The sequence below is a fragment of the Macaca thibetana genome, chromosome 1 (genome assembly GCF_024542745.1).
Source record: "Macaca thibetana thibetana isolate TM-01 chromosome 1, ASM2454274v1, whole genome shotgun sequence".
In the NCBI taxonomy this organism is placed as follows: domain Eukaryota; kingdom Metazoa; phylum Chordata; class Mammalia; order Primates; family Cercopithecidae; genus Macaca; species Macaca thibetana.
The window spans coordinates 159,006,734-159,029,227 of record NC_065578.1 but is presented as its reverse complement, the minus strand read 5'-3'; the positions used below and the strand labels follow the sequence as shown (position 1 = coordinate 159,029,227).

Below are 22,494 nucleotides of genomic sequence, written 5' to 3'. Positions count from 1 at the left end.
CTACAAAGTGGGAAAAAAAATAACACCTACTTTGTGAGATTAAAAGGATTTAATGAAGTGATGTATATATTATGGCCCTTAGTATAGGACCTGGACTATCAAAGGCTTTGGTAAGTGGGAGCTGATATTAGTGTGATGGTCGCTGTGGTGGTGGTTGTTGAAGTCTGTCCTGGGGTGGGGACAGTTCAGCTCTCCTGGGCCTACTTGGACTTGGGGGGCCGCTCCTCCTAGGGTCATGGGCATGGCCTCTGTGGGGTCTGGGAAAGGAGGGGAAGCAGCTTCCTGGTGTGTGGTGGGGACAGGCACTGTCTCCTGTAACACCTCCTATGGTTGCTACTTGCAGATTCGCTGTGCAGCATGGGTCAAGTTACTTAGCTTCTCTGTGTTTCCGCTTCCTAACTGTGAAATGCCATTAATCACGATGCTCTCACTTGAGAAGAGAGAACATTAAAAGGGTCACATGAGAAGTGTCTAGAATAGTGCGTGGGAATCTGATCCAGGCGTTGGCTACCCTTGCTATTTGTTGCTGTGGTTATTCTGTTATTGGAGTGACCCCCATTCAGTCAAAGAAGCAAGGGTGAGAGCTGGTGTCCCAAGTGTATCAGCATGGGGATGTGGGGACATGGGGGAGGTGGACTGGGGCATGGACTTCGCCATGCTGGCCCCAGGGATCAGCCCAGAGAAGGAAAGAAACTGTTTCTCACGTGCTAGCTGTAGGTAGGGCGTTCCCAGGTGTGACTGAAATGAGAGTCTGGCTGAGAACACACTGCCTTTTCTTCCCACCCTAACTGGTCACTAAGGGGACAGTTCTACACTACATAGGATTGATTTCTGTGAAACCTATGGAATTTACATACAGTTTTGAGGGACTGCTTTGAGGCATGAAGCTACTGCATTCACAAAACGCATTCACAAAACCCAACTGTGGGTGAATTGCAATTTATAATAATAAACAGCCTGCACCTGACCTTTGGACCCTGGGTGCTCAGGATGATGCCTGCAGGGCCTGACAGGAAGTGAGGGCGGTGGCATGGGTGTGGGGGGCACCCCTCCCCTGACCATGTGGCTGTCCCCTTGGCACCCAGCTCCAGCAGGCGGAGAGGGTTAATTGGGGTTTGGAGTGTCTGTGGAAAGTAACCTCTTCTCAAATATCTTGTGCTATGGTTTGGAACTTTGGAGTCAGGCATACCGTAAGTGGAATTCTGTCTTCAAGTAAGCCTCAGTTTCCTCATCTATACAATGGGTTTTGTCCCTGCAGAAAATATCTGTGAAGTGTTTAGCTTGTTGTTACCACTCAGCAAATAGCAGGCACTGTCATCATCTTTCTGATGAGGAGCTTCCGTATGTGGCCTGCCCTGGGCTACAACTCGAACATGGAAGTCAGAAGCTTAGCAACACTTTTATTTCCACTGCGTTAAAGTCCTGGGAGCCCTCCCCTACCTATACTTTTGTCTCTCAGAGAAGAAGTAATAATTCATTCCATATGCAAATGGAAAAACTGAGACCTGAAAGGCTGGGTGGTTTGTCCCAGGCCCCGTAGTGAGTTAAAAGCATCAGAATCCTTACACATGTATGGGGCTTTACAAACCAAGTGTGTAAAGGGCATTGACATTTAGAAAATAAGTATGCCGAGTCTCCTAGGGATCTGGTGCGTGTGTTTTGACTTCCAGTTTACGGATGGGAAAGATGAGGCTCAGAGAAATCAGATGAGCCCAGGATCGTACATTGAGTTTGTGGCAGAGTTGACGCTCAAACTCGAGCCCTCTGCTTTTTCCGTGGCACACACCACAGACCTCTCACCTGGGCCCTTCTAGACCCTCTCTGCAATTATTTTTTCCCCTCCATACAGGTAGATCTGTGAAGGTGAAGAGTCATGAGCCAGGAGGGACAGGGTTAAATTCTTCCTAAGCAACTGAGCTGGTTTTGAGCTGGGCGCCTTCAGTGACCCCGTTGTTGACCCCCTTCCCTTGGGTCAGGTCTGCAGGCAGTGGGGGAAGGGAAGCACTGCAGGGAGCTCTAATGGCCCAATGGAGGCAGAGAGAGGGCCAGGAAGGGATGCTCATCTGTCTCCCTCTTTGGACAGAGGTGAACAAAGATGCCGGTGGCTTTCTCAGTCTCCACAGAAAATTCCCAAGGCTCCCTTGGGGTGGGCTGCCGTCAGCTCGGCCTGCACTCTTAATCACACCATGGAGCACGGGCAGCTCCTGTAGACACAGCAAACCCCGTGATGTGTTGTTGGTTAAGTGGGAATTGGGATAATGTTTGCCAGTAAAGCACCAAATCAGAAAATGGAAGCATCAAATGAACCGTAGGGCTAGTGGGACTTTGGGGCTTGCCTGTCATTCATTGAAAAGGAAAAGGATGGCTTGGGTGGCCCACAGAAGCCAGCATCTGTGACCTCAAATGGATGAGTCCCTGCAAACTGGGAAGGCTGCCCAGTCCTCTTCCTCTCCCCAGGTGGCCTCCGTCTTGCCACTCCCTTCTATGAGCACAGACCTTCTGGTTTAGAGCTTCGGTCTGGACCACTGTGCTGTGTCCTCTCCAGGCGGGGAGGGCAGCAGGAGTAAACCTTCTTCCACGGGTCCTGAGCCGTACAGTAGGTCTCCCAGGGTTGTACGGCAAGGCAGGGGCAGAGCTGTTCTGGAAACAGGCGTCAGCTCAGTGCTTGCCTTGAAACCGCCAACTCTAAGATGGACGTCCGACGGGAAAGAATTTCCAGGAAAGTCGAGGAACTGATTTTAGGGGAAGACTGAATCTCTCCCTCTATCCCTATCTTCTTTTCGTCCGGGTCCCTTTAACTCTCTGCTGAGAAATCCTAAATACACCTTGTCTCTGGGTTGTGCACGGAAGCCTTTAATTGTTTCTAGAGGCAGTGAGGGAAGGCCTTCTAGTTGGTCGGGCAGGTCTGGCACTGTCTGGGTCTCGCTGCTTCTAGACACTTCAATTAGGGATGTTAATTATGGCCTTGTGAACACAGGTTCTCCCAAGGCAGCCGTTCCCCAGCCCTGCTGCCCCCATGGTGTCCCCTCGCCAGTCGATGAGGCTGTGTTTATGGTCTCGCCTCTGCCCATTTGCAGATTAAAGATGCCCTGAAAGCATAACTTATTAGCAGTTTTTTGTTCTCTCCATTTTTAAAAAAATTGGATTAAAGTAGACATAATGTAAAATTTACAGTTTTTAAATGTGTAGTTCAGAGGCATTAAGTCCATTCACATTGTTTTGCAACCATCACCACCATCTGTCCATGAAACTTTTTCATCTTCCCAAACTGAAACTCTGTTCCCATTAAACAATAGCTTCCCCTTCCTCTCTCACTCCAGCCCCTGTAACTCTATTCCACTTTCTGTCTCTATGAATTTAGCTATTCTAAGTACCTCACATAAGTAGACTCATATAATATTTGACCTTTTGTGACTGGCTAATTTCAGTTAACATAATGTCTTCAATATTTGTCTACATCATAGATGTGTCAAGATTGCCTTCCAGCTTAGGGCCGATGATATTCCATTGCATGTATATATCCTACTGTGTTGATTCATTCATCCATTGATGGACACTTCAGTTGTTTCCCATTTTGGCTGTTGTGAGTAATATTGCTATGAGTTCTGGGGGTACATCCCCAGAAGTGGAATTGCTGGATCATATGGTAATTCTGTATCTAATTTCTTGAGGAGCCGCCATCCTATTTTTCTTTTCTTTCCTTCTTTCCTTCTATCCTCCTTCCCTTCCTTCCTTCCTTCCTTCCTTCCTTCCTTCCTTCCTTCCTTCCTTCCTTCCTTCCTTCCTTCCTTCCTCTCTTTCTCTCTTTCTTTCTTTCTCTTTCTTTCTTTCCACAGGGTCTCACTCCGTCTCCCAGGTTGGAGTACAGTGGCATGATCACAGCTCACTGCAGCATCAACCTCCCAGGCTCAAGCGATCCTCCCACCTCAGTCTCCCAAGTAGCTGAGACCACAGGTGTATGCCACCATGCCCAGCTAATTTTTGTGTTTATTTATTTTTGAGACAGAGTCTTGCTCTGTCGCCCAGGTTAGAGTGCAGTGGTGGGATGTCGGCTCACTGCAGCCTCCACCTCCTGGGCTCAAGCAATTCTCATGCATCAGCCTCCCAAGTACCTGGGATTACAGGCAGGTGCCACCACACCTGGCTAATTTTTGTATTTTTAGTAGACACAGGATTTCACCATGTTGGCCAGGCTGGTCTCGAACTCCTGACCTCGTGATCCACCCGCCTCAGCCTCCCAAAGTGCTGGGATTATAGGCGTGAGCCACCACGTCCAGCTAATTTTTGTATTTTCTGTAGAGATGAGGTTTCACCATGTTGCCCAGGCTTCCATCTGTTTTTCATAGCAGCTACACCACTTTTCATTTTACATTCCCATCAGAAATTCTCTACATCCTTGCCAATTCTCCTCCTGCTCTTTCTTTTCTTTTTCTTCTTCTTTGTCCTTCTTTTTTTGGATAATAGCCATCCTGTTGGGTGTGAAGTGAAAATCTATTGTGCTCTTTATCTTTTAAGGGGAAGTCAAGGCCGGAGAAACACAGATACGTGCGGCGGCATTGCAGAGGCCCTTGGGCCCAGGCTTTCTAGCCCCGTCCTGGCTTCCATTCTCTGTCCTAAACCCCTTTGTCTCCAGCCCATCAAGAGAGGGCAGGCGAGGTCCACTGACTGTTAGGGGCCCTGCCTTCCCTCCTGTCACAGCAGCAGAGTGGCTGTGACCTGGCAGAGGTGTTGGGAGGGTGGACGTCCCTAGGGGTCAGGAGGAGGTTTCAGTAATGTGAAATTGAAAGAGTTGAATCATTTCAACCATGGGGCATGGGGATAAAGGAAATCATGATGCAGCCATAGAGTGGGAGATGTGCAGCCATTAAATACGGCTTTACAAATAATTTTTAATACCCAGTTTTTGGTAACGTGAAAACTGCTGATGTACTATTAAGGGGGAGAAAATAAATATAAAACTTGCTTATGAGGCCGGGCGCAGTGGCTCATGCCTGTAATCCCAGCACTTTGGGAGGCCGAGGCGGGTGGATCGCCTGAGCTTGGGAGTTTGAGACTAGCCCGACCAACATGGAGAAACCCCACCTCTACTAAAAATACAAAATTAGCTGGGCTTGGTGGCACATGCCTGTAATCCCAGCTACTCAGGAGGCTGGGGCAGGAGAATCACTTGAACCCAGAAGGTGGAGGTTGCAGTGAGCCAAGATTGCACCATTGCATTCCAGCCTGGGCAACAAAAGCGAAACTCCTTCTCAAAAAAACAACAACAAACAAAAACAAAAACAAAAAAAATCTTGCTTATGAATGAAAAACAAAACCACCTTCAGAAAAAAAGGTTTGATAGAAATAGGCCAAATTGTGATCAGTGGCCACCTCCTGGATGTGAAATGGGTGATTTTAAAAATTGTTTTCTTATTTTTAAATTTAAATTTAAATTTATTTTTGGAGACAGGATCCTGCTCTGTTGCCCAGGCTGGAGTGCAGTGGTGTGATCATGGCTCACTGCAGCCTCAACCTCAAGTGATCCTCCCACCTTAGCCTCCTTAGTAGCTGGGACTACAGGTGTGTGCCACCACACCTGGGGAATTTTTTCATATTTTTTGTAGAGATGGGACTTCGCCATGTTGCCTAGGGTGATCTCAAACTCCTGAGCTCAAGCAGTCCACCCACCTCAACCTTCCAAAGTGCTGGGATTACAGATGTGAGTCATCATTGCCCAACCTGCTTTCTTTATGTTATTTTAAATTTTGCAGATTGGTTGGACGCGGTGGCTCACGCCTGTAATCCCAGCACTTTGGGAGGCGGAGGAGGTTGGATCACTTGAGCTCAGGAGATCAAGACCAGCCTGGCCAACATGGTGAAACCCTGTCTCTACTAAAAATACAAAAATTAGCTGGGGCCAGGCGCAGTGGCTCATGCCTGTAATCCCAGCACTTTGGGAGCCTGAGGTGGGCAGATCACCTGAGGTCGGGAGTTCGAAACTAGCCTGACCAACATGGAGAAACCCCGTCTCTACTAAAAATACAAAATTAGCCGGGCGTGGAGGTGCATGCCTATAATCCCAGCTATTCGGGAGGCTGAGGCAGGAGAATTGCTTGAACCCAGGAGGCAGAGAGGTTGTAGTGAGCTGAGATGGTGCCACTGCACTCCAGCCTGGGCGACAGAGCAAAAAAAAAAAAATTTTTTTTTTTTGCAGATTTTCTATGGTAAGCACACACTCCTTTTATATTTAGGAAAAAACTGATAAAATAAGAGTGACTACAACTATTCATTAGGCATATGTGTTGCCAGGGTCTACTAAACACTCAGCTCTGCCTGATGCTATTGAAAGTTCAGGAATGAATGAGAAGCTAACCAGGAGATGTGGGCATAGGTGGTGGGGAGGACTGGCCAGAATACAGACGGGTGATGAATGTAAGGGGAGTCAGGGTCTGGGCAGCCCGGAGCCCTCCAGAATGCTGCCCTTTGTTCACGAGAAACCTCATTCATGGGGAAGATACTGTGGGTAGGACTCTGGCTTTGAGTCACCTTGTGTCTGCAAGTGGCGCAGGCAGGCTCCATTGAGCTCTTCACCCATGTTCATCTGGTCCCTTGGCATAGCTGGCAGGAGTGAGCGAAGCTTGTAGCCTGTGAAACCAGGGGTTTTCCTGCCCCAGGTTGACTATTACTTCCCTTGCATCATCTGTACCAGGGCAAAGGGCCTGGTTCCCTTGACTTCCATCGTGGGAGCAGCACTGGCCCAGCAGAGGTGGGAGGGTGGGGACTCCAGGAGATAACCTTCCATGGCTCTTGGGACCTTTGACTAGTAGAAGAGAAGCCAGTATAATCCAACACTTAAAAGAAGAGACTCATTAGCCAGTCTCTGGGTTCAGTTTCTTGGTCACTACTCACTGGCTATGACCTTGGGCAATGGCTCCTTACACCTCTGTGTCCTCATAGTAGCTATCTCATAAGACTAATGAAGGAATTAAAAGGCTAAATCCTTATAGATTATGCTTAGCTTATAAGTCGTTGATTCCTATGGTCTGGTTGAGAGGTGGATTCTAATGCTAGACTGCCTGGGCTCAAATCATGTTGGTGTCTCAGTTTCTTTTTCTTTTTCTGGCTTTTTTTTTTTTTTTTTTAAAGACAGGGTCTCTGTAGCTCAGGCTCAAGTGCAGTGGCATGATCATGGCTCACTGCAGCCCCAGCCTCCTGTACTCAAGCCATCCTTCTGAGTAGCTTGGGGTACAGGCATGCCTCACCACGCCTGGCAAATTTTTGTGTAGAGATGGGGTTTTATCATGTTGCCCAGACTGGTCTCAAACTCTTGGGCTCAAACAATTCCCCCACTTTGGCCTCCCAAAGTGCTGGGATTACAGGTGTGTGCCACTGCATCCAGCCAGCATCTCAAGTTTTTCATCTGTAAAGTAGAGATGATAATATGATCTACTTCGGATGATTATTATAAAGATTAAATGAATTAATATAAGTAAAAGTGATTCAAACAGTGCTTGGCACACAGTAAAAGCTCAATAAATGTTAGTCATAGGCCCGGCATGGTGGCTTATGCCTATAACCTCAGCATTTTGAGAGGCCAAGGCGGGAGGATAGCTTGAGGCCAGGAGTTCAAGACCAGTCTGGGCAACATAGCAAGACCCTGTCGCTACAAAAAATAAATTAGCTGGGCATGATGGCATGCACCTGTAGTTCCAGCTACTTAGGAGGCTGAGGTGGGAGGATTACTTGATCCTGGGAGGTTGAGAGGCTGTAGTGAGCTGTGATTGTGCCACTGTACTCCAGCCTGGGTGACAGAGTAAGACCCCATCTCTAAAAAATAGTTAGCCATAATTGGGGTCTTTCGCCACATACCAGTGTGACTCAGCCAGTTGTTTGTGGCTGGCAACTGCCAATTCATCTGATTGTCCCAAGAGCCTCAGTGGATTGGTCAGTGCCCATGATTCCCTTGCTAAATAATCTTGAATGTCACTATTATTCATTTTACTATTATTAGTATTGTGGGTTCCATGTGTCAGGATCCCTTCCTAGGTCGTATTTCATCTCACCCCTTGGCCAAGTCTTGGTTGAGGTGGTCCTGCCTCAGTTTCCAAAGGGTGCTGGTGATGGAAAGCGGGGTTCTGGGCAGATTGGGGTGAAAGCTGGCTGCTTTGGGGATTGTTTGATGAACATTGTAGATGAAAACAGAGACTAAGCTACTTCTCTCCCTTTGCTTCCCTGCCCTTTTTGAAAGGGCACCAAAGCCAGGAAAAACAAACAGCCACCCACAAATAAAGAGGACCATGAAAATAACAAAATGAAAGAAGAAATCTTGCTTTAGTGGCAGGCTTGTCTGACAATAGGGTAGATAATGGGAGAGGAAGTGCAGCCTTTGGAGAGAAAAAGAATGGAACACTTTGTTCACTGGAAGAATGAATGCTGCCTGAGCAAGAGCTGCTAAAATGGGGTGTCCGATGAGCGAGCTTGTGTTAGGGGAGCTAGTGGTGATTAGGCTTACATGAGGCATGAGTGTTGTCCCACCTAGAACCCCTGGGGTGGGCGACACCATAGGCTTAAGCGGGCTGCGCCAGCGGGAAGCTGGTGTGCCAGTCTGGCTTGGGGCCTTGGCCACCGTGATCACAGGGCTGCTGCTCACCTCCTCAAGGGCTGCCCAAGCTGGGAGCTAGATGCTTGAATCTCTTAGGGAGCCCCTAGACCTTCTGTCAAGGTATATATTGTTTTCTGGAGCGTTAGGGAGACAATCCCAGGGAGGAGAGGACGAGGCCAAAGTATGTTTGCTGACTATTTGCATTCAAGGCTGTGCGCCTGTCAACACTGCCTGGTGGCTTTCCTGGTGAATGAAATGTACTGACTCCTCTTCCTTTCTTGTACCACTTACCCATCTGGATCGTGAACCCATTTCTCCTGCCTCTGCAGTGAGTTGGGTGCCTGCGGTGGGAAGAGGGAGAGAAACCTTTCCTGAGCCCTTGGGATGCCAGGATGCTGTGTGGAAGTGCTCATTTTGGGAGTGGGCTATGGGCTCACAGATGCATAGAGGCTGATATTTGAAATACATTTAAGAAGGGCCTTAGATGGCTGGGCGCGGTGGCTCACGCCTGTAATCCTAGCATTTTGGGAGGCAGAGGCAGGAAGCCCAGGTGTTCAAGACCAGCCTGGGCAACATAGTGAGATTCCATCTTTATAAAAAAAAAAAAAAAAGGTGGCAGGAGGCCTTGGAAACATACTGGTTTGGGGCTGAATGGTCTGGCTGGAAGCACAGTCCTTCATTTAGCTACCACAATACTAAGTGCCAGTCTGCTTTGTGCCAGACATTGTGCTAAGTATTTTCTATATAATAACTTATCAGTTCTCCAGCAAGCATGAGAGGAGGTATTATTAGCCCCCATTTCAGACAATGAATCTGAGGTGTGAAGAGGTTAAGTCTCAAGTATTCACTGGGTTACCTAGAACCCAGTGGCTTCCCACTTTTCCACCCTTCACCTCCTAATCTAGATGACAATGATAAAATGTCCATTACGGTTGTTCAGTACGGCTGGGTGCCAGGCACTGGGCTTTGCCTGTGTTGTCTTGTTTACTCTTTGAAACCTCACTAGTGAGTATATATTACTATTTGTCCCAGTTATAAATAAAGACAGGAGCGTCATTTGAGCCCAGGAGTTCAGGACCAGCCTGGGCAACATGGTGAGGCTGAGAGAGTTAAACTAGTTGGCTAGTTAAGAGGGATACTGGGTTTGAACCAATTCTGTGTGTCTTCCGGAGCCTCATTTCACCACGTACTGTGAGGGCTTAGTCTACATGGCTTAGACTTGTCACCAAGCAGAAGCCAATGCTGCCCAGCCTACCCCAGTACTGGGAGAAGGAGTGTTTGGCAAAGGTGAGATTTCATCAGCCTGGCAGGTAAAGATGGCTGTTTGCAGACTGGTTGCACTTGTCCTTTCCCCTGTCTGTGGTCATCCCTGTAGTCCCCACCTTCCTCTCCCTCTGGGGTTGGCAGAAGGCTGCAAGGGTTAATGGAATAGCACTTCACCCTCGTGGGCTCCAGAGGAAATGAGGGAGCTCATGAGTTCTGCAGAGCTTTTGTGTCATCAGTCGAGGAAGGGAAGGCACCGTGGCTTGGCCAGATAAGCGGTGGCGCTGCGAATGTGGGGCTTCCTTGGCAGATTTGTAGCCTTTCCGCCTGTTTGCACTGTGGGGCACCTGCTGGGGCTTCCAGGGTGGTTGGGGACATCAACAGGGCATTCAGAAAACTGATAACCTAGGCTAGGGAGGGAGCCCTACATGGAGCAGATGGAGGAGGAAGAGGGTGGCGGGCCCCGGTGTTCCGCAGGTGCACGTCTTCTGCGTGTTTGACCATGCGGGGGAAGGGGGGGGCGGTGGGTCAGGGAGCAAACATTTTTTTGATTTTCACAAACACCGTCATATTCAGTCTTCTCTACCTCTATGGGGTAGGTATTATTTGTTCCATTTTAGAGATAGAGAAACTGAAACTTCCTCATGGTCACACATCTAGTGGTACGTAACAGAGCTAGTCTTCAGACACAGGTCCATGTGACAAAGTCCTTTTTCCATTAGCCACACCAGGATGCCTCCCAGCAATGCTGGGTCATCACACCCACCCACCTGCCTCCAGAAGAGGTGGGCTGGCTGGGGAGGAGAATAGGCTGCCAGTCCTTCTCCCCCTTGCCCTTGAGGGTAGGGAGGGGGAGGGACTCCTTCCTCCTTTAGGGCTCTCTCTCCTTACCTCCTTCCCTGAACGTATATTCTGTACCAGATTCTATAATTATACCTTATCTCTTACTTACAAAATAGTTCTTGGAATCTCTCTTTTACACATGAAGAATGGAAGTTTTGAGAGGTGAAGTCTTTTCCCTAAGTTCCCAGAGCTGCCTGGGTTTCTTTTGCCTAGGTTTTCCTTGGCCATGACTCAAGTCAAAAAAACCGCAGTCCTATAAGAGGTGAAGACAGTGGCCATTCTATCTTTGCTGGACCAGAGCCTGTTATTTCACGCTGAGGAGAGTGGCCAGGGCATCAGCGGATAAATGAAACGATGTGGATTTAGACATCAGTGAGGCCTGAGTTCAAATGCTACTTCTACTGGGCCCTGAGTAGGGCGTTCTAGCCCTCTGAGCCTTAGTCTTTGTAGTGTTCTTGTGAGGATTAAGCAGGGATGTGAATGAAGAGCCTTTCACTTAGTGTTTGCAGCCAAGTAAGTGCTGTACCACTGCATGCTTGCTTTTTGCCTCCCATTCCTTTGGTCAATATTCAGGGCTATCCCCCAAGGGGCCTTTGACATGGCCAGTCAGCCTCAGCTGCACAATTTCTGCATCTCCTGGCCCTAGGATGAGCACTGTCCCTGCAGGAAGCCAGAGGTGCTCACCTGTCCAGGACACAGGCTTGGCCTTGCCATTGGGAGACAAGGATAAGGCCTGCCCCTGCCTTCTAGCACTGTTGGGGTGCAGGAGAACCTGGAGACAGGCTCAGGTCCTAGAGGCAGGAAGGCCTCCAGAGAGGGGCCTCCTGGAGACACTGTTGACCTCTTTTCAGTTTGGGCCTTCTGGAGGCCCACATCACACTGGGAGCCCCAGCGGCGCTTTTAAGCAGCCCCATCTGTCTCTTTCTCGACCCACTCACTGGGTTGGGAGAAGACTCAGATGCCTCCAAGGCCTGAGGACCAGGTGGGAACATCACAGCTACAGTCTCTCCCTGGCCACTGCTTTCCTTTGTGCCCTTGGGCCAGGGTCAGCTGAGTCCCGGCAGCCACAGAAGCTCAGGCTGGACTGTGATTCTGTCCCTGGGGCGCTGCGGGGAAGCACCTCTTCTCCCATGCTTGGGAGTTTACCCAGCCGCTGTCTGGTGTTGGCCGCTCTACCAGGTGAATGCCACCCTGGCCACCCTGGCCAACCGGGAAACAGCTGAGGGAGTGTTGGCTGTGGCCCCCCTGAGATGGGCTAGACCAGACTGGCCGTGCCCTGGATCTGATCCCCCCCAGGGCCCACAGAGGCTGGAAAGGGAGAGAGGGACTCTTAGGAAAGCTTTGTCCCAAGCCTGCAGCCAGTCCAGCTCCCAGCTCTGAGTAAACATTAGAGATAGGATCGGGTGTAGCCAGGAAGGGTGGCAGGGTGTGGTCTGTGAGAAGAATGGCAGGATGTGGCACCGGGGCACTGTTCTGGGCACCCACGCCTTGGGCTATTGTTTAGGGCAGCCTGAGGTTCTCAGCTCTCTGGAGGCTTTCAGAGGAAGTGGCATTCCCCTGGGACTCAAGCCCTGCCCCACCCCTGCTGCATGGATCTCTTTCCCTGGTGATGCCCCTTGGCACCACCCACTCAGGGCAAGCTTGGGAGTGGGAGCCAGCAGTGGAGGGGGCTTAGTGTGTGCCCAGTGGGGAAGTGTAGCCATTGGCCCTCTCAGAGGGTCTGCCTGTCTGTTCAGGCTTCCTGTACCCCAGCGTCTGAGTCACCCGTCATGCTACGATGACTGGAATTTATCTCTATCTTTATCTTCATCTAGATATTTTTTGTGGGGGGGGGAAGACTGTCGTCGTGGAGGGAGGAAGGGCTGACAGTAAAAACTCCTTTGATTCCAATCCAACAGGGTCGGTGGTTGACTGGTTAGAAGAGGAAGTGGCTGGTGATTTGTTTGGGGCAGAAAGGGGCTAGGTGTGTGTGCACCTGTGGGTTGGTGGGGGTCAGAGGGGCCGTGACGGGGCTGGTTGTGGGGAGGAGAAAGGAAGAGGATCGGCACCTGCAGCGGGCTTTGTCATATAAGGGCCATGCTTTGAGCCACTGTCGCTCCTTGGAGGCGGGTGCCTCTCTATACCTTGTCCCAGGTGCTGGATTTGGGGGCCCCAGGGCCTGGCAGGCACCAGCTGAGACTCAAGGCTCTGCGTGTCAAGGGTGAAGATGGCTGGAGCCTTCTCCTTCGCGGTCTTCACTTCTTAAGGATGCTCGCTTGGGTGAGATAAGACCAAGGAGGAAGAAGAACGGAAGAGGGATTGTGAGGTGGGTTCCTGAGAAGGAAGGGAGGGCAGAGCGGAGATGCTGCTCAGCGCCCCAGCTGGCTGACGGCCTCTGACTCTATACAGTCTTTTTTTGTTTGTTTGTTTGTTTTTGAGACAGAGTCTCACTCAGTCACCCAGGCTGGAGTGCAGCAGTGCGATCTCGGCTCACTGCAACCTCCGCCTCCTGGGTTCGAGCGATTCTCCTGCCTCAGCCTCCTGAGTAGCTGGGATTACAGGCGTGCACCACCATGCCTGGCTAATTTTTGTATTTTTGGTGGAGATGGGGTTTTACCGTGTTGGCCAGGCTGGTCTTGAACTCCCAAACTCAGGTGATCCACCTGCCTCGGCCTCCCAAAGTGCTGGGATTACGGGTATGAGCCACCACGCCCGGCCATTCTATATAGTCTTGAAGCAGTGCTGCCCAAAAAGCTGTGTGAACTCGACATCTCCTGACCTCAGTTTCTCTGTTTGTAAAATGTGTTAAGGTTGGGCAAGAGAGGAAACCGGGCACACAGGAGCACTTCCATCCGAGCGAGGGGCTGATGGGCTACCCTATGGACTTGTGGCCTCTGACCACAAGGCATCAGACTAGGGTGGAAACCGAGGGAGCCCAGTAATGCCTGTATCCTGTGGACCCAGGGTTCTCTGGCTTCTGGGCATTTTGGGACAGCGGAGTTTGAGGTTACTGACCTTAAAACCTCCTGCGGAGCCACATGGAAAATCACTGAAGCAAGGAGCATGCTGTGTAACAAAGGAGTAAAGGAACTTGAGGGATTATTTTAGTTTCTGCAAAGTCTAAAGGGAGACTTAAGGGTGGACTCCAACGGGGTCTTTAAATCTAAAAAGTATGGAAACTGTTTCTTATCTGACCCAAGGTAAAAAGAAAAGGAAATGGACTCACTTTGCTGCTTGGGGTATTTAGGAAACTCACAGGAAGAACTTAGACCCAAGGAAGAGACAGCAGAGGATAATTGGGTGTGGGAGAAAAGCCTGAGAGAGCAGGAGCTGTCTAATAGTCCTAGCAGTATCCATCACCTGTTAAGCATCCAGACCTGCTTTGTGCTGTGCTGCTGAACTCTTTGTCACTCTCTTGTCATTCTAAGAATATTTATTGAGCACCTACTGTGTTTCAGGCACTGTGCTAGGCTCTGGAGCTACAATGATGAGCAGAAACAGGTACATTTTTGGCTACTGGGTGAATCCAAAATAATTTTTTTTTTTTTTTGAGACCGAGTTTTCGCTGTTGTTGCCCAGGCTGGAGTGCAGTGGCGCGATCTCAACTGACTACAACTTCTGCTTCACAGGTTCAAGCGATTCTCCTGCCTCAGCCTCCCAAGTACCTGGGATTACACACCTGGCTAATTTTGTGTTTTTACTAGAGTCAGGGTTTCACCATGTTGGTCAAGCTGGTCTCAAACTCCTGACCTCAGATGATCTGCCTGCCTCAGCTTCCCAAAGTGCTGGGATTACAGCCATGAGCCACCGCGCCTGGCAACTCCAAAATAAATTAAGTGTGTAAAGGTATCATTACCAACTGTGACAAATACTTTTAAGGTCAAGTTCAAAGTGCCATGAGAATGTAAAATAGGCACTCTGATAGGGTCTGGTGTTGTCAACAGAAGATTCATCTCTCCACGTTGAGTTTCTTATTCCCATTTTACTGAGGAGGAAATGGGCACAGAGAAGTTAAGTTACTTGCCCAAGGTTGCACAGCAATGATTGGTCAGAGTTGGGATTCAAAGGTACCCAAGTCTATCTGACTCTAGAGTCTTTTCTCTCAACCACTTGACTCTCAGAGCATCTTGGACTGTGCACAACTTATAGATAGATATTCACCCTGTATTATTTAATCTTCATGGACACCAGTGAGATATGGGTTATTGTGCTCATTGTAAGGATGAGGAGACAGGCTAAGGGAGGTTCATTAACTTGACTAGGTTCACACATGTTAGCCTGTGGCAGGGCAGGAATTTAAACCCAGGTTGTTGGATTCAAACCCTGTGGGTCTTCCAAGTTGTCCCCTGACTCCCTCCAGGACCCTTGTTTTACAGACACAGCTTGCAGGGGTGAAACAGACTGTGCAGAGACCCCCAGCTGCAGAGTGACAGAGCAGTGACCACATAACGACCCCTCTCTTTCCATCTCGCTCCCTTTCCTCCCTTATCTAGTTGATCATGGGACCGTCACTCCCCTCTCTGGGATGGTTAGGATCTGGAGCCTGGCACTGATGCTCTTCACAGAGACACCTGCGTCTCTCTGGGCCATGGCAGGCTGGGGCTTGGTTCCCTTAAGACCAGACAGGGCAGGGAAAGGAGCTGCTCTTCTCAAGCAGACCTGTGCTTGGGGAGGGGGAGAGGGAGGTAAAAGAGGTACCCAGGGACCCTCTCCCCCAAAGGTGAGACCCAGAGATGCTCTCCAGTGGGGGCGGGGTGGCACTGCGCCTGGGCTGTTGCCTTTTCACAGACAAGTGGGCCCAGAGGATACCAACTAAGGGCCAGTGCCCAGCACCTGTCGTTGAGCCAGACACCTGTGAGGATGGAAGGGCCCTTGTCTGGGCAGGGTTATCTGGTGGGCACCAAGCCCTAGTGAACAGACTGACACCTCTAAGCTGGCTTGGCTGGTCACCAGGAGCCATTGTCTTTGTGCTGGAGGCCAGGGTAGGCCGCTGAGAGGGCCAGGAGACAGGCTCCCTAATATAAGGGTGATCCATGGTGCCTGGCTGGAGGGACCATGGAGGCTAAGTGTGTGTAAAAGCTCAAAGGGAGGAGGTGTCCTAATGCAGCGCTGTCCAACAGAAATATAATGGGAATTGCATGTGTAATATTTGCTAGTAGCTACATAAAAAAGTATAAAAAGAAATAGGTGAAATGAATTTTAGTGATGTATTTTCTCTAACCCAACTTATCCAGAAAGAATTTCAACTTGTAATCAGTAACCATTATTAATGAGCTATTTTATTCTGTGTACTAAGAATTCTATTCTCAGTTACATTCTATTCTGTGTACTAAGCCTTCGAAACCTGGGGTGGGTTTGATGCTCACAGCACATTTCCGTTGGGACTGGCTGCATTATAAGTGCTTAGTAGCCACGTGTGGCAAGTGGCTGCAATCTTGGGCCGTGCAGTCCTAGAGTTAATTAGGACAGATGATGGCCTCCTTTGCCTCCACCATCAGCTCCAGGGATGGATGGTTGTTCACCATCCCCAACTGGGGAGACCTTGGACTTTTGTGTCCCGCTCATCTGACCATGCTCCCGGAGGCTGCGGCTGCTGCTGGGATTTCTGGGCTGCAGCAGGAAGGCTTCGAGGTAGGAGCTGGAAGCCCCTGAAGTTGGGACAGAATGAAGGAGAGACCCTTAGGACCCAAGTCTGGAGTGAGGAGGGACCCGGTGGCCGGCCTGTGCCCGCGGTGGGTGTGAGTGAGGTGGTGCAGAGCCGACGGATCAGAGGCCCACAGGCCCGCATTGTGCGCCTGTCACACTTCCTTTGGCTTTATTGCTTTTGTCCAACACCCTATTGTCTGGCTTCCTTTTGTCCCCCATTCAGTGCTGCTGCCTTTTATTTTCCAGCCAGCCTGGTTGTTTTCATTTCTTTTGTCTGAAGTTCCTGAGAGGAAGGTTTTATTTTCAGCGGTTTGATTAATTCACAGCTTGAGCCCAGGGTTTGTTTGTTATGTAATTGCTGCCTTCGGCTTCAGGATAAAACCCCCTCCCCGACTGCGCCCACTCCCACTTCTCACCCCCCTGCTCTCGGCCTGGCTCTGAGCCCCTCCCGGTGCCCGGATGGGCTGAGCCGCCTGCTTCCTGGACGCTCTCCAGGCCCCTGGGCTGCAGGAGGGGACCGCAGAGCGAGCTGGGCCGGGGTCTCTTCTCTTCTCTGCATCTAGGTGGGATGGGGCCTTTCTTCTTATGGTCAGGGAGGCCCCTCTCTGCAGTGCCCTATCCTGGGGCCCAGCCCCTGGGGAACCCTACACTTTGAAAGTGGGTGAGCAGGAGAGTCTGATCTGATCGGCAAGGTGAAATCAAATCAAATACACATGCACTCATGCGCTGCCTTCCCACCAACGTCTCCGTCAACGACCGAACACATGTAGGACGGTGGTCCTGCAAGATTCTACTACTGTATTTTTGCTGTAGCTTTTCTATATTTGGATGTTTGGATACACAAATATTTAACCATTGCATTACAATTGCCTACAGTATTCAGTACGTAACATGCTGTACAGGTTTGTAGCCTGGGAGCAATAGGCTATACCATCCAGCCGAGGTGTGGAGTAGGCTGTACCATCTAGGTTTGTGTAAACATACTCTATGAGGTTTGAATAACAAAGAAATTGCCTGGTGATGCATTTCTCAGAACATGTTTATGCTATTAAGTGATGTAAGACTGTCTAGTCATCCCACTGTATCTGAGATGGTTGGTTTCAGGACCCCCAAAGGTACCAAAATGTGCTGATGTTCAAGTCCCTGATATAGAACGGCATAGTATTTGCATATAACTTATTCACATCCTTCCGTATACCTTATTTTTATTTATTGTTATTATTATCATTATTATTATTTTTGAGACAAGAGTTTCACTCTTGTTGCCCAGGCTGGAGTGCAATGGTGCCATCTCTGCTCACCACAACCTCCGCCTCCCAGGTTCAAGCAATACTCCTGCCTCAGCTTCCTGAGTAGCTGGGATTACAGGCATGCACCACCATGCCTGCCTAATTTTGTATTTTTAGTAGAGACGGGGTTTCTCCCTGTTGGTCAGGCTGGTCTTGAGCTCCCGACTTCAGGTGCTCCACCCACCTCGGCCTCCCAAAGTGCTGGAATTACAGGCATGAACCAACGCGTCCGGCCAGTTGTTATTATTTTTGAGATAGGGTCTTACTCTGTCACCTTGAGTGGAGTGCGGTGGCTTAATCTTGGCAGCTTCAAACTGCTGGCCTCAAGCGAATCCTCCAGCCTCACCCTCCTGAGTAGCTAGGACTACAGGCGCATGCCACCCCCAGCTAAATTTCGTATTCTTTTGTAGAGGCAGGGTCTTGCTATGTTGCTCAGGCTCATGGGCAGCATAGCAAGACCCTGTCTCTACAAAAAAAATACAATATTCCTGGCCTCAAGCAATCCTCCCACCTCAGCATCTCAAAGTGTTGAGATTACAGGCATAAGCCCCTGTGCCTCTAGATTATTTATAATACCTAATATAATATAAATCATATGTAAATAGTTTTTGCCCTGTATTGTCTAGGGAATAATGACAAGTCTACATGCCCAGGACAGATGAAATTTCTTTTTTAAATATTTTCGATCTGAGGTTGGTTGAGTCCATGGATGTGGAACCTATGATACAGAGGACTGATTGTATATATTTTATTCAATTATAATATTTACTTATTTAAAATGCTCTACATGTACTCTATTATATACAATACATGTTTCATAATACATAACAAACATTTTACAGAGTTGATGCAATCTATCCAAATGCATCCATACATAGTTGATGCAATATTTAAATACCATACTGCGCCTGGGATGTTTAAGGAATTTTTTACTGTAGGGATATTTTTACTATATCTGATTTTAGCCTTACATACCTCCTAATCCTAGCCTTACGTACCTTACAAACATCTAATCTCCATGCAAAAAAAAAATTTAAAAAATTATTTAACAGTGCTTTTCTAACTCGTGCATATCAGAATCACCTGGAGGGCCTACTCCCAGAGATTCTGGTGGGCGGGACCCATGACTTTGCCTCTCAAGCCCCCAAGGCATACTGAAGCTGCTGGTCCTTATACTGCATTCCAACTAGTAGTGGTTTAACAAACACCAGATCATGTGATGGTATTTGGAAATGTAATACACAAGAAAACAACAAAACACCAGATCAGTGCTTACTGGTGCCACGAACTGTTCTAAGTACCATATAAATATCAACTCCTAGTTCTTACGGCCGCCCTGTAGAGTAGGGACTCTTACTATGCTCATTTTACAGGTGAGGAAACTTGAAGTACAGAGCAGCTAAGCAACTTGCCTTAGGTCACTGGGCTAGTCAGTAGCTGAGGCAGGACCCATGCGTAGCTGGAACCTGCTGTGTGTTCCCACTAGACTCCAGAGCGCATCTCTAGATGCGTGCCCCAGTGACTTTGGAGGATAGGCATCTGCTGCTCTGCCCAAGCCTGGCATGACCCCTGGAAACCACTCCCTGAGATGCTACGATTGCTCAGCTCCTCAGATGTCCCAGGCAGTGATGTGACAGGAAAGGAACAGCAGGTGCAGAGTCTCAAGAGGGTCTGCCAGGTATACCAGGTGCTTAAACTAGGAACTGCAAACTCAAATGCCTATAGTGGCCATACTCTAAATGAGAGATTCTAGCTAGATATTGGAAAATATTTTTTGTAAAGCCAATCATCTCAGTCTGTTATTCCCCTCTGTCCACCCCCCCCCCTTTTTTTTTATTTAAAGAGATGGGAGTCTCACTAGGTTGTCCAGACGGTCTTCAAACACCTGACCTCAAGTGATGCCCCTTCCTCAGCCTCTTGAGTGACTGGGATTACAGGCATGAACCACCATACCTGGCTATTTCCCCCCTTTTGATAGATGCATGAAGTAAGAAATCATTTACTTTTACTTTGTCTCCACTGTAAGAAGACGACTATATGTCTTATATATAGAAGACTATATGTCTTATATAGTTAATACTTGGTTTCCTTTTTGGGGAGTAGTAGGAGTGTAGAGGCTAAGGTAGACTGGCCTGTCCATAAGAAATACCCATTACTCAATTCCAGCCAATATTTGCCACAACGACAATTGAGCTAGAAGTTCAAATTTAGATTTTTATGTGCTATCTCTTGACTTTTAAGTTTTGGAAACTAATTATAAAAATGCATTTGTAGGCTGGGCATGGTGGCTTACGCCTGTAATTCCAGCACTTTGGGAGGCCGAGGTGGGCAGATCACCTGAGGTCAGAAGTTGGAGACCAGCTTGGCCAACATGGCAAAACCCCATATCTACTAAAAACACAAATATTAGTTGGGGATGGTGGTGCGTGGTAATTCCAGCTACTCGGGAGGCTGAGGCAGGAGAATCACTTGAACCCAGGAGGCAGAGGTTGCAGTAAGCTGAGATCGTACCCCTGCACTCCTGACTAGGTAACAGAGTGAGGGAGTCGGGGCAGGGAAGCATTTGTATACATACAAACATACACAGACAGATGCGCACTCTCTATCTCTCTCTCTCTCTCTCTCTCTCTCTCTCTCTCTCTCTCTCTCTCTTCCCAACTCTGTTGGGCTCAGAGACAACCAGTCAGTATCTGGCCTCGTTAGTTGGGCTGGTCAGTCCACTAGTCCTGTAGTCCCAGCATTACACAGGCAGCGCGTGCGGAAGCGTGGGCCCACTTTTCTCTAGAACTTTTTGTTTAAAAAGCAAAAAACAAAAAAGCATGAGGGATACAAGAGCCTTTGCTGATTTTTTTCTGTGGGTTCATAAGTAGGCTTGCCCTTTCCGTGAGTGTGCCCGTGTGACGGGCACCAGGAGGCACTTGGGTGGGGTCAGGGGAGCAAACAGTAGGATCACTGCCTCTGGGCGGAAGTTTATGACCGGGGACTCACCTCAGCTCACTCTGTCCCTCCCCCAGGATGTCCATGAGGAGCCCCATCTCTGCCCAGCTGGCCCTGGATGGCGTTGGCACCATGGTGAACTGCACCATCAAGTCAGAGGAGAAGAAAGAGCCTTGCCATGAGGCCCCCCAGGGCTCAGCCACTGCCGCTGAACCTCAGCCTGGAGACCCAGCCCGGGCCTCTCAGGATAGTGCTGACCCCCAAGCTCCAGCCCAGGTTTTCAGGGGCTCCTGGGTCAGTGTTCCCGCCCTGCCTCCATCCTCACACCCATGCGCTGTACCTGGGCTCTCTGCTAGACTGGGCAGGCCCACTCCCCTAGATGGCAGCAGATACAGGCAGAAATGGTGATCATAGGGGTAAGACGCTGTGCAGGGAAGCAGGGAGGCACTGCCAAGTTCAGTCTGAGGCTGGAAGCAGAGTCACCTATCAGAGCAGGACCTGGATTCACGCCTGCACTCACTCACTCTCTTGATAGTGACTGTTCACCTATGTGTGACCCAGTCCTTGTTTCTGAGGACTAGATGGGGAGATAGAACACACATGCTAAAGTCTGGCTTAAAAGTCATCTACCAGCTTTTTCAGGTGATTTGGGAAAATCAACCTAATTACCCAAGCAAGAATTAGGTCACTGTTAAAGATGATACGGTTCTTCACCCTTAAAACAAGAGAATTGAGCTACATGATTAATAAGGATTCTTGCAACTGCTACAAATTCTGATTTCATATAGGAGATGTAAAAAGGTAACATATAATTAAAATCCAAATAAGTGAAAATGAGGAGAGTTATGGGCTCTAAGAAAGAATCCAGCCTGGAGGAGGGGGTTGGAGGGTGGGGGCACTGGTGATCGAGGAAGACTTCCTGGAGAAGTAGAGCCTCAAGCTAGGCCTTAAAGAATGGGGAGGACTTTGATGAGAGGAGTGAGGCAGGCAGTGGGGAGTTTGAGTAGCTTTTGCCAGCCCCTGCCTGCTCCCCTTTGCAGCCCTGCTGGTGTAGTGGGTGTGTTCAAGGGAGTAATAATTAGTAGGTGACTTTTGGCCCCTGATTGCAATGGCAAACCTCATTCACATGCATTAACTCCCTTGATCCCAGCAACAATCCTGTGACAGAGGAGGTATTAATATTTCCATTTTCAAAAGAGGGAAGTCAGGTTCAGAGCAGTTGAGGGACTTGTGTGGGATCAAGCATTGTGTGAGTCACTGAGCCTAGACTGAAACCCAGGTCTTTTGTTTTGAAATCTTCTGTTCTTTTCCTGAACAAAGCTTGGGCAGGTAGAGGTCAAAGGGGCCTACTGAGTGGAGAAGTAGGACCTGGATAGGGCTGGGATCCCTCAGGGTACACATCTTTGGGGTTCCCAGCCCTCCCTGCAGCCTGTCCCCTTCTCCTGGGGGTGATGGTGACAATTCAGTATGTCTTGCAGGACTGTAGCTCTCCAGAGGGTAATGGGTCCCCGGAACCCAAGAGACCAGGAGCGTCGGAGGCTGCCTCTGGAAGCCAGGAGAAGCTGGACTTCAACCGAAATTTGAAAGAAGGTAGGATGTCTGCCCTAGTTAGAAGCAGAAGCCTGAGGCAGGAAGGTGTTGTTAAGACGGTTATTCCTCACCCCTTTGCTGTCTTCCAGTGGTGCCAGCCATCGAGAAGCTGTTGTCCAGTGACTGGAAGGAGAGGTTTCTAGGAAGGAACTCTATGGAAGCCAAAGATGTCAAAGGTGAAGGCCTGTCGGGGGTGGGGGAGATGTTTGAACCCCATCTCTCTTCTGGTCTGGTCATGCAGCCTGGCTCTGTAGGGCAGTTCTTGGTACCCTCATACCTATCCTGTGCCATCTGGCTCCTGCCTGGCCTTAGGGGTCATCACCATCCCTCGCCTGGGGGCCCCAAGCATTAGGTCTCACTCATCCC

General features: G+C 49.2%; 1 protein-coding gene across 3 annotated transcripts in view; it reads left to right on the top strand.

Moving 5' to 3' along the window:
• The window catches only part of SOX13 (SRY-box transcription factor 13), a 55,484-nt gene that overhangs the window by 19,748 nt on the left and 13,242 nt on the right, over positions 1–22,494 (top strand). For 2 of the 3 annotated variants that reach the window (XM_050763549.1, XM_050763540.1), the window contains exons 2-4: positions 20,616–20,832; positions 22,017–22,128; positions 22,218–22,304. In XM_050763549.1, coding sequence (XP_050619506.1) covers positions 20,617–20,832; positions 22,017–22,128; positions 22,218–22,304 — 415 coding nt within the window. In that variant the 5' untranslated portion in view covers position 20,616. The remainder of the gene's footprint in view (positions 1–20,615; positions 20,833–22,016; positions 22,129–22,217; positions 22,305–22,494) is intronic. The other variant, XM_050763559.1, reaches the window with a different exon arrangement.